The sequence below is a fragment of the Suncus etruscus genome, chromosome 3, assembly GCF_024139225.1.
Source record: "Suncus etruscus isolate mSunEtr1 chromosome 3, mSunEtr1.pri.cur, whole genome shotgun sequence".
In the NCBI taxonomy this organism is placed as follows: Eukaryota; Metazoa; Chordata; class Mammalia; order Eulipotyphla; family Soricidae; genus Suncus; species Suncus etruscus.
The window spans coordinates 163463549-163475482 of record NC_064850.1 but is presented as its reverse complement, the minus strand read 5'-3'; the positions used below and the strand labels follow the sequence as shown (position 1 = coordinate 163475482).

At 42.2% G+C, this 11934-nt stretch overlaps 1 protein-coding gene across 1 annotated transcript; it reads right to left on the bottom strand.

The window, feature by feature from the left end:
* Positions 1–1233: 1233 nt before the first annotated feature.
* LOC126003460 (zinc finger protein 397-like) lies at positions 1234–7666 on the bottom strand. The gene is made up of 3 exons (XM_049769709.1): positions 7209–7666; positions 6700–6841; positions 1234–3000 (listed from the first exon to the last, which is right to left on the bottom strand). Exons 1-3 carry the CDS (start codon positions 7614–7616, stop codon positions 1955–1957), a joined length of 1596 nt encoding a protein of 531 aa, XP_049625666.1. The 5' UTR covers positions 7617–7666; the 3' UTR covers positions 1234–1954.
* Between the last annotated feature and the right edge of the window lie 4268 nt (positions 7667–11934).

The following is an 11934-nucleotide window of genomic DNA, read 5'->3' as shown; positions in this document are numbered from 1 at the left end:
CATAACACTGCTGGTTTTTGATCCAGTTTGGCAGTCTTTTAGGTAGATGCCGGCTGTTGACTCTTAAGCCCTATAGGCCAGGCTCTTTCTTACCAATATCCACTTAATGGAAGTGCTAGTCTTGTGTGTCATGGGCAAAGAAACTCAAGGTTTCTATTTTATCTATTGACAAAAAAACTTTCACAGGTTTATATTTCATTATATTGCTGTTTGCATGCCTCCACATCAAAGAAACTCAACAGAAATGACCCAAACTGGACTTAATATCTGATAGACCTTTTCTGTTTTTTTTTTTTGTTTTTTTTTTTTTTTGTAGTTGGTTTCTTCCACTGAAGTTTCCTAGCCTGTACCCCTTACTGGCAGGAAGTAGGCACTCTTAATCACCGTTCAGGTAGTTTTTTCCCAGAAGTATTCTTTGCTCCAAGAATGAGTCACAAGCTCCTTAAATGTCTCAACACACCACATGTCATACACCAGTCATTAGAAAGGCACCATGGCCTTTCTAATCCTTTAAACTGCAGAGTGTATCCTATTTCTCTTGAACCTCAAGTGCCTGGCAAAATGCATGTAAATAACTTCTGGATAACTTTATATTCTCATTTCTGGACTCAGTGCAGTAAGTCATTGATTGCAGACATTGTTTCCCCATCTGCCTTGCTGCCCTGTTACTATCTGTTTTGGAAGTGGGAGGAGCTGTGGGGCAGGGATCAAACCTGGGTTCATTCTGTACTCCAGCTCTGTGAGCCATCTTCCCAGCTCCATTACTGTTCTTAGTTGATCTGCAACATTTTTGTGTTCCTAAGGCTAAATATTCTTTATGTCATCTTCATTCTCTTCAAACCTCATTCAATGCAGTTTTAGATCTGGGATTGCTGTACCCTCTGGGGAAAAGATCTCATGGAAAGAGGCTTCAACATTACATTCCCCTATCTCATTTCCTGAGTACTTCCAATAGTAAGAGAAAAGCTGGTAGCATGTTTCTTTTCTTTCTTTTTTCATAATTTTTAATTTACTCAAAGAAAATACATTGCATAGTTGCCACAACTGATCAGAATACATTTATTTTAGGAAAAACAAAGACAAAGTTATTAAAAAACTAGAAAAACTAAAGAGATGGAAGAGAAAGTTCAGTAGTAAATATATTTTTGAATCATTGAATCACCAATTAACTCATTAGAGGCCTAGCCGAAGGTTTGGTAAGCTTTTTTCTTTTCTTTTCTTTTCTTTTTTTTTTTTTTTAAGGATAAGGGTTAAAGAAATACAGTAAAAATGGTGTTAGAGTGGCAACTGTTGTCTGCATAGGTCCAGCAAAACATGGGGGACATGGAAAAAAAAGCCTTGGCCCAAATACAAGGAAACCCCACCCCAAAGCCCCCCTGGTATAAGACCGACTCTGGACTCCAGGCACACTAGGTTGTCCAACCCAAGTCATTGTATGCGTTACCGATAAACTTTTTTTTCGTACAGTCGCTGTTGTTGGTGTCAGGCCTCTGTAGTCAAAGATCCTGGACTCTGCATATTCTACATTGAAGTCAGAATGATGTGGAGCGTCCTCCAGTTTCACCTCACAATTAAAGGGCAATGCGGAGAGCCCTCCCCTGAAAGAAGGCTGCCACTGTTGTCAAGTCTTCTGGGTCTGGTGTTAAGGGAATCTCTTTGGAGTAGGTAGATGCCAGGGCAGCAGTAGGGTTTTCCCTGGTAGAGGATTGCTTCCAGGTGATGTTATAGACAACCATGGTTGTTTCGTAGATGGGGCAATGTTTCTTTCACTTGCTATTCTGCTTATTCATAGAAGCTTTTAAGGGATAATCTGCCTTAGAATTGGGAAGTACTGCATATAGTTAAACGGACTCAAAAACTAGCTTAAATTGTTATAGAATCTTACTCTAAAGCAGACCCTTGGACTAAATAGATAAAAATAGCTGAAGTACTTAGAATATTCTGCATTCACCAGTTACTTTACAGCGTGTACTCTCTGATGGCGTATCAGCACTGACTTGTGCCTGAAAGCCTTCCCACATTCACTACATACGTAAGCTTCATCCCCAGAATGGATTCTTTGATGCTGAACAAGGGCTGAGTTCCTTTTGAAGGTTTTGCCACATTCATTACACTGATAAGGTTCCTCTCCACTGTGAATTCTCTGGTGTCTGATGAGATTTGAGCTCAAACTGAAGGCTTTTCCACACTCATTACATTCATAGGGTTTTTCTCCACTGTGTATTCTCTGATGGGTAATCAGCTCTGAGCTCTGTCTGAAAGCTTTTCCGCATTCATTACACTCATAAGGTCTCTCTCCTGTATGAATTCGCTGATGTCTAATAAGCTTTGAGCTCTGGCTAAAGGTTTTGCCACACTCATTACACTCATAGGGTTTTTCGCCAGTGTGAATTCTTTGATGTATAATGAGATAAGAACTTTGACTGAATGCTTTGCCACATTCATTACACTTACAAGCTTTCTCGCCGGTATGAATTTTCCGATGTCTAATGAGGGCTGAGCTCTGACTGAAGGCTTTTCCGCATTCACTACACTCGTATGCTTTCTCACCACTGTGAATTCTCTGATGAATAATAAGATAGGACCTCAGACTGAAGGCCTTTCCACACTGGTTACACTTATAGGGCTTTTCTCCGGTATGTATCCGCTGATGCTGCATTAGAGAAGAGTGCTGTTTGAAGCCATGTCCACATACTTCACACCTATAAGGTCGCTCATCAGCCGGAACTTTCTGATACACTGAAGCGTTTGCACTTAGTATCAAGCTCCTCTGAGGACCATCATGCTGCCCACTCTGCCCAAGAGATCTGTGTGTGAAGATGACTTGACTGAAACTGCCTCCTTGAGAAGGCTGTGTGACTTCTTCCCCTGTAGCACTTCCTTGCTGCCAGTCCAAACTGCTTTCGTGATCACTAATTCCTCCAAATGAAGGCTCTTGAGAAAGTCCTTGTGACTTTTCTCTTGGCAAGTCCTTTGCTGCTGATTCAGTGTTCTCAGAATCTGAAACAGTAACAGCACAAAATGTCAGATTTTTTATTTCTTTAGTCATTTTAGATATTTACTTTCTTAGTGAGAAGAGAGTAGCTACCACACATAAAAGTCATCACTGTCCACTATTTTTCAACTGATTATACTAGTCTTCCATTTCAATACCACATTAACATCAACATTCATTTTTCACAGCTCCTGAAACTATACTTGGTCAATTACCTAATATTTCATTTTTCCATCACCAACCCACCTTTCTCCATTAATTTCAATGGTTTGTTTTAATCTATGAACATTAAACTTTGTCTACACAACTCCTTCATATAACCTCTTACTCTCATTTACAATAACATTTATCAAAAGGCTTGTCTTTATATGCATCCCCATTCAGCAATCCCGTTTCCCTCTCCAACCAACTACTATCATTTTACCACTCATTATTGTCACCAACTTCACAGCAGCTTAATCCAATGGATGTTATTAATGATCCCCACAGCACCAACATTGGAAATTCTATCCTTCTTCCTACAGACATTTTCTTTCACTTCTGTTATCTTCATTTCCATGACTCAGAAGCTTAGGCCAATCATGCAAATACAAATAAGGCCAAATTTTGTCCTACTTCTCATGTATTCACACTTTACAAATTCTCTACATCTTAGGCTTCATTTAGATGTTCTGTTATAAGCAAATGTTGCTCCATGCCTCCAATTTTAATCTAGTTCTCTCTACTGAGTTCAAGATCCTCCTCTCCAATTGCTAACCTGGCATATTACTTGTAATGTTTCACAAGCACCTAAATGTACCCATATAAACACATTAGATGTGTTTCCCCATTAGTGAGAATAGTAACATTGTCCAGACTTTTATCCTTAAATCCTCTTTCCTCCTGTTTATCTTACTGCAATGTAATTTGAGTACAGAACAGTCATCTTTATCTTCCATCACTAAACATAAAACACCTTGACTTATTAATTTTGATCAGTTGAATAGTAATTTCTAACAGAGTTCTAGTCTTGCCTTTCTCAACTCCATGACCCTCAGATGCTAAGTTTTAAAACAAATCCAGGGGCCTGGAGCAATAGCACAGTGGTAGGGAGTTTGCCATGCATGCAGCAGATCCAGACAGAGCTGGGTTCAATCCCTGGCATCCCATATGGTCCCCGGAGCCTACCAGGAGCGATTTCTGAACACAGTGCCAGGAATAACTCCTGAGCACCACTCGGTGTAGCCCCAAAACCAATGAAATTATTTTTTAATCTAAAAATAAATAAATCCAATCATGTCCTGCTTTGCCCAACATCTTTCAACAATACCCATTCTAGTATACAACTGTGTCTAGGTGACACAGTTTTACAAATTGGGCCCTATTTTTCTCACTAGCTTATCTCTCTCACCACTTCTCTCCTAAAATTTTTTGTTTGTTTGTTTTTGGGCCACACCAAGTGACACTCAGGGGATACTCCTGGCTCTCCATTCAGAAATCCCTCCTAACTTGGGGGACAATATGGGATGCTGGAGATAGAACCTAGGTCCATCTTGGGTTGGCTGTGTGCAAGGTAAAAGCCCAACCACTGTGCTCTCTCCGGCCCCCTATAAATTCTTTATTCAAGTAAAATTAAAATATTGATCTTGGCTTATAATAGGATTATGCTCAGATAAGTTCATAACTATAAAATATTTTAAGTGGAAAATTCATTTTCTAAGCAAACCATGGCTCAGCATACTTGTAAGGTATTCAGAACAATTGCATATAGTAGTGCAAAATTATTTTTAAATAATTTAAAGTAATACAAAGCTTATTTTAAAGTAAGGTAAAAAGTCGACACGATGTGAAAAAACAAAGCACAATATTCAAAAAGGACTAGTGACACAGTACACTGGAGAGTGTTAGTTGATTCTCCTCATGATAACAAGGCTGACTGGGAGTGGCATGTCTAGCCTATTCAAGTAGCTAGAAAAAAATCAAAATTAAAAATCTGAAGGGCAAGGCTGGGGCAGTAGCTAAAAGGTCTAGAACACATATTTTGAGTGCAAGAGACTCGGGTTTGCCTGTCACTGCACATTCCCCTAGTACCAATCCAAGAGTAGCCCTAAGCATCACTGTGTGTGGACTCCAAACAAAATCTGAATATAATTTAGAATGAATATTCACTGTTTCACACCAATCACCGAATTGTAATTTTTGTTTGTTGTTTTTGGGTCACACCCGGCGGCAGTGGTGGCGATGGCAGTGCTCAAGGGTTACTCCTGACTGCTCTCAGAAGTCACTCCTGGCAGGCTTGGGGGACCATATGGGATGCAGGGATTCAAACTGAGATCTGTCCTATGTTGGCCACATGCAAGGCAAACGCCTTACCACTGTGCTATGGCTCTGGTCTCTCAAATTGTAAATTTTAAAGAGACTATTGGAAACTGTAATTCTCCAAATTGATTGGATTCTCTCGACTTGAGAACTCTTCAGGTTGTTTTCGTTGTTGTTTATTGTTTGGGTTTGGGCCATTCCTGGTAGATTCAGGAGGACCAAATGAGGTACCAGGGATTAAGCCCATGTCAGTGCTGCACAATGCAACTGGCCTATCTGGCATATTATTGCTCTGGCCCCTCAGTTTGAGAACTTTGCTTATGTGACAGTATAGTACCAGAAATGCACATATCATCTTCACTCCAATTGGACTTTCCAAAGTAGTAGGGGTGTTTTGTTACTTATAAACTTTAAAGACACTTAGTAATGTGCTAATGAGTGATTCCTGGAGGACTCGGGTGGGCTAGGGGTGGAGACTAATAGCAAATAGAATAACCTTAACCCTCCCCTCTCCCAACTTCCACAGAGCCTGGAGACTGAGCTAATTATCAACAGTCAATGATCAAATCAGCCATAGCTAAGTAACGAGTAAATGAAATGTTGAAAAGTTTCAGAATGATGAATATACCCCATGTAATAGGGATAGAAGCTAAGATGCTTACCCTCTTCACTGAACTGGTCAGACATAGTAGGAAATTTCTCTGAATTCTGTAAGAACTTAAAGAAAACTAAACAACTTAAGGATATGGAATTTCCAATTTGTTGCCAAATGGACAGAACAGTAGGAACCCAGAGACTAAGTGACACTGGCATTTTATAGTGAAAGGCCATTCAGTGGGACCAAACAACCTTAAACTGAAGGGTCTACACTAATTCTGGGTGTGGCCAGAATTTTTTAAATATAAGAGGAAATCCCCATATGCCATGCTAAGAGAGTTTTGAGTACAGAAAGCATCCCCATTAGCTTGGAACACATTTCCCCCATCTGCGTAATTCTCTTTCTCTTAATCATAGGTCAAACGATCACTCTATAATGTTTATCTTGATTAGCTAAGTTTAGCTTGTGCCCTCAGTACTCAGCATTTACTGTTCTATATTAGTTATCCTTTTCACCATTTATTGCCCCCTCTAGAAGTAAAGACAGAAAACTAGTGAATACCACAGTATACAGAGCATCTGAGTACCCGGTTATGTTACTTAATGAAGGAAAAAGTGACTGAGAAAATGACCCAGGAAAGCTGATTGCAGTTAATAAGGGCCACTGAATAAAGCTGCTCAAGTGAGCACCTCTGACCTGGAATAACGAAGGTGAGACTCACCTGGGGCATGTTGATAAAAGGCCATCAATTCGGTACTCACAAAACCAGAGCCTGACCTAATACTTCCCGAATAAGTCTATTTCTTACCACTTTGGGGGGAAAGGCAAAGTTTCCGGGGTTTCAGGTTTGTCTTTAAAGGCTGAAGTTGGATATTTGTTAACTCTTGGGAGGTTCCAAGATATGTCAAATCCTTCCATGGCACTGCTGGTCCCTGCGGACTAACTGGGACCTGAAATTAGTAAAACAGGGTTAGCTTAGGGAGAAAATCTCTAAGGAAACTGCCTAGTGAGAGATGTGAAAGGCTGGACGTGGATGGAGCTAGCATATATCTTCTAAGTGTAAAGTCTTGAATTGCTGGTCCTAGCACTGAATGTACAGCTCAGGTAGCCGAGAATTGCTGTGTATGATCCCGAGAACACACACACAAACTCAACACTGTCAATAAAGACATCGCCAGCGACCAACAAAGAATCACTGAAGGAGGACAGCTTAAGGTTTATAGTTTGATAGTAATAAATTCCCATCCATTATGATCATGCCACATATTTAATCGATAAATACCTTTCTTACAACATTCCACTTTACCCTGTTCCCACCTGCTGCCCTGGATCATCGAATTCCCTCTCCAAATCTTCCAGAAGTGTCACAGCTTCCTCGCCATTCTGTGGGCTATGTTGCTGAATCCAGATCTGCAGCTCCTCTGGGAGAATGCTCAAGAACTGCTCCAGCACCAGTAGCTCCAGGATCTGCTCCTTGCTGTGTACCTCAGGCATGAGCCACTGATAGCAAAGCTCTTGGAGTCGGCCCAGAGCCTCTCGGGGCCCTGGTGTCTCCTGGTAGCAAAACTTTCTGAACTGCTGACGAAATAATTCTTGACAGGATTGGTTATTCCCATTCTTTCTAGATTTCTGAGCCCAGGAAAGACTTTCTTCCACTTTTACTAATAATAGTTCCTGGTGACTCCGAGGTACCAGAGTAGAAATTGCTCTGGATTCCACAGCCATCGTGTTGAAATAGCTTAGCCAAAGCTCACTCACTATGTCAGGGTATTGGGCTTCAGAATGTGAGCAATTTCTTCTTTCCTGAAGGGTAGAAGAGCACAGTTAACTTACAGTAGTGAAAAAGAAAACAAACCTAGTCAGAAGAGATCTTTCATAATGAACAACTATTCTAGTAACATCTTGAAAAGGAGCATGTTTGAAATTATAATTAAAATCCAGTGACACTACCTTGGTCCTCAAACTATGGCCCGAGGGCACATATTGTATTTGTACTGTTTTTGTTTCTTCACTTCAAATTAAGACATATGCAGTATGTGTAGGATTTTGTTCATAGTTTCTGTTTTTACTATAGTCTGGCCCTCGACGGTCTAAGGAACGGTGAACTGGCTACCTGTTTAAAAAGTTTGAACCCATGCAACTATTCACCTCATTGATGATTTCCCATTTATTTTTTTTTAGGACTCCTAATACCGATACTCCAAAAAATTACTTTGCACTTTCTCAAATTTTCAACAGAATACAATTTAACAGGATCTACATACTGAGAAACTTCCTTTTTTTTTTTTAAATTCACTTTTGATTTTGACCGTATGAAGGGAATCAATAGGTCTTTAACATGCTCATAAAACTTAGAACTTGCCCAATTTTGCGAGTATATACAGATCTTAGGCTTGGAGGGTAGCAATCTTGCTAGAGTTTAATGATGCCAACGAAAACGAACTTTTTCTTAAGTCCCACTCTTTTAACAGTAACGATTTTCACGATGAATGAAATGAAAAAGAAAAACACACTTATTCATATTGAGCTCCTGTAAATAAGTTCCTGAAGCTTTTTCTCTCTCATCAGATTCGGTAGGCAACGAATTTCTTTCACAAACGCGACTAGACTTTTCCGAATCCTATTTGCAAAGATTTCCGAGTGTGGATAAATAAATAAACGTCTTCTGAGGAATCAGCTAAGAGTTGCTTGTTCCATGCTGACTCTGCCCTTCTCCATCTCCCTGACTCGCCCGCCCTGCGCTTTCCAAGGCCTGAAGAAGGTCAAGAAACGTCCAATCCAGCTGCGAGGTGCTTGCCACCGGTGACAGCCCTCAAATGCCATCCACTAACTTGGGGTCTCTCCTCGGACCATCAGGGCGGCTCAAAAGTCCCCCCGAAGCGCCCTCTCAGTCGCCGACGTCGGGGAGGACAGCGGCTCGCCCCGGCCTGGCACGCTCGCCTGCCCTGCTCCAGCCGGTGCACCGCGCTCAGCCGACGAGAACGGCGGGGCCGGACCGGACCTCCCGCACACGCCCCGCCACCCGCGCGCACAGGACGGCGCCGGCCCCGCCCCGCCCCGCCCCGCCCCGGGAGAGCCAGCTCCGGAGATCGGCATCTCGCCCGCCCGCCCGCCCTCCGCCCCTCCGCCGGGCCCGCGTCCCTCACCGCGAGCACAGCCCGGGAACGGCGGGCAGCAGCCGCAGCCACAAAGACCGGAAGCGTGCGCCCCTGGCTTTCCGCTCGCTCGCCAGCTCCGCCCCCAGCCCCGCCCCGCGCACCGGGACAACCAATGAGCGCGCGGCTGCTGTTCTTCCCACTGCCTGGGCTCTCTCGCCATTGGCTGAGGGCGAGAGTGGGCGCGGCCCGCCGGGGGTCGCTTCCTCGCCCTCCCGGCCGGTCCCCACAACGCCCTCGGCCAGCCGCGGGCGAGGCGCGCCGGGCTCGCTTCCAGTGTTCCTGAAGCGCGTTCCGAGTTGCTGTCACTCCAAGTGCTTTTTTCCCCTTCAGCTTCTGCGACAACTGGGGATGAGGGAAAGAAATGCAAAGGAACCGTTATTTGCGTTGTGATTCCCCGGCTCCCTCAGCATCCCCTAAAGCAGGCCGAGGTCCAAGAAAGTCCTTTGGGTTGCTCAAGTCCCAGACTCTGGTTTCTACAATGGGGCTTTCCTACTTTGTTTTTGTTTTTGTTTGTTTGTTTGCTGTGATCTAGTTGATAATAAGTCTTAGTGCTTCCATTACTCTTTATCCATCGCATGGTGAAAAAAAGGAAGTTGGTTGGTGTTTTAGCTTCCATTTCATTGAAATTCATCCAACTGAGATAATAGAACTGTTTGCTCAAGTGGTTTTGGCTCCTTGTATGAATTGTGCTTGTAGTAGTTAAATGTTTAATGTAATAATATAAAGAACTAAAGAGCTAATTGGGAAAGCAATTATAGTTGCATGTTCACAAAGCTATAAAAGCTCTTCTATCATCGGAGATGTTGAAACGTGAACGAACACCTAGATGAAGTGGCTATGCCAGAAAGGCGTACCTGTTTTGATCAAAATAGATCTCTGACAAATGTTTGTAATTCTTTAAAAAAAAATCCCACTGGGGGGAAAAAAGATTTTTTTTTCCCCTTGAACTATTCATTCATTGGCAGTATGGTCAGGAACCCTGGTTTGGTTCCTCCCGTTTGCTCTGCCATCAGGAAGCGTCTATTGGTTTGTTCTCCAAAAGGATGTCCTCAAATTGTCTGTGTCAATATTGATTACAGGCGATATTCTGTGTGTGTATGTTTGGGCGGGGATGAGGGACAAGCTATTCATTATCTTCTCTCCCCTTTCAATGTTAAAGAAAAGTTCTTTCTCAGCAGATTGCTCATATCCAATTAATGAGAATTGCTTCTGTTCTTTCTGCCCATGACCATCTGATCTCTATGAGGCCTCCCTGGTACATTAGGCCAGTCGAGATTCACGTTAGAGGACTGAGAGGGGCCCTCTCCCTGGGATGATTAGCTGGTGTTTCTTAAGTCCTATCCTATTTCTCTGGCCCTAGGGAATACATTAAAAATAATAATATCCTCAGACTATCTTTATATGAACCTGAGATTTGTTTTAAGCAGGTAAGAAGACAGAGAGATAACTGCAGTTGAAAAAGTTACTCCTCTCAGTTCCCTCTGGGATCGCATTAGGTTATCACATGAAGAAAAGGAGAGAAAGACTGGAACTGAATCCTCATTATTATAGTGGTGGAATTGAGTCCGGGGTGGAGTGGGCGCATTCCTTACCAGGCAGAAAGCAAAACAACTATTGAGGATTGCAACTGGAGGGTTTGCAGTACGGTTTTGAGTGCTTGTTGATGTAGAAATCTTGGTCCCTGACTCTTAAGATGTCAAGTCATCAATTACAGAACACAAGAATAGTTATTACACTGTTTTATTCTATGAATATGACCATGATGTCACTGGTTTAGTTTCCTGTCTTTTTTTAGAGACATAATAGATGTATTAACTGAATGAGACAATGCTTATTTGTAAGATATAAGACAGCAAACAAAGGCCTTACTTAATACATTTTTCTCCTTTAATGCCAAAGAGCCTTCCGAGGTTGCTCAGGAGGTACATTCTTAACTTCTTCCCTAGAATAGCTGAAGTTTTTTATTGTTGTTTTACTTTCCCCAGTCTTTTTTTCTGGTTAATCACAATGACAGATCATTGGAAAACATTCCATCATTGCACTTAATCCCACTAGCCACTTTAGAAAGATTTCACCCCAAAGATTCTATTCTGCCTTAGGGGTGATTCAACAAAGATACTTTCTAAAATTGGGAGGCAAGAGGCAATGCCTTTCTAAAGTCTTGGAGCTTGAGTAATGAGAAGCCCGGTGAAACACTTTCTAATGGTTTTGTAGGTACAAGGTGTCTGGAATAAATGCTATTAAAAATCTGTAGGGCTTCAGTGCTAAAAGACACCTCCTCAGGACCATTATTTATCAAAAGCTGCATATGTTTAAAAAAATAAATTAGGAGTGCAAGAAGTAGTAATGGTTTTGATGTTTAGCAACATAGTTCCACAATTTGTGGGTGCACCTCTAAGCATACCCTACTCCAGGCACTCTTGGAGCCCCTAAGTACCCTTGACAACACCCGCCCTGACCATCAGTCCACCCCCTCACTCGTGGATCCAACCTGCAGCCCTGTTGACTGAGAATCACTGGTGATGCCTCCAGGCCTCATGAGAATCACTTTCATTTGTACAAAATTTAAAAATAAAAGCCTCATTTGGTTGTCCTGAGATTGTCAAGTTAATTTTGTTTGTTTGTGTTTGGGCCATACTCAGTGATACACAGCACCATGATTACAAACATGTTTGTAGTTGGGTTTAGTTATAAGAAAGAACACCCCGCCCTTCACTTGTGCAACATCCCCACCACTAAAAACCCCAAATCCTTCCTCCCTCATCTTTTGTCTGAATTTGGCATTCTATTTCTCTCATTACCATTGTCATGATCGTTTTTAGTGTAGTTATTTCTCTAACTGCACTCACCACTCTTTGTGGTAAACTTCAGATCATGAGCTGGTC

Bases quoted from the DNA above. Each gene is read 5' to 3' on its own strand.
- LOC126003460 (XM_049769709.1), bottom strand. From the start codon at position 7,616: ATGGCTGTGGAATCCAGAGCAATTTCTACTCTGGTACCTCGGAGTCAC. The intron at 6,842-7,208 runs GTGGGAACAGGG...TACTAATTTCAG, and splicing joins TCGATGATCCAGGGCAGCAG to GTCCCAGTTAGTCCGCAGGG. The intron at 3,001-6,699 runs GTAAGAAATAGA...TTACTGTTTCAG, and splicing joins TTGCCTTTCCCCCCAAAGTG to ATTCTGAGAACACTGAATCA.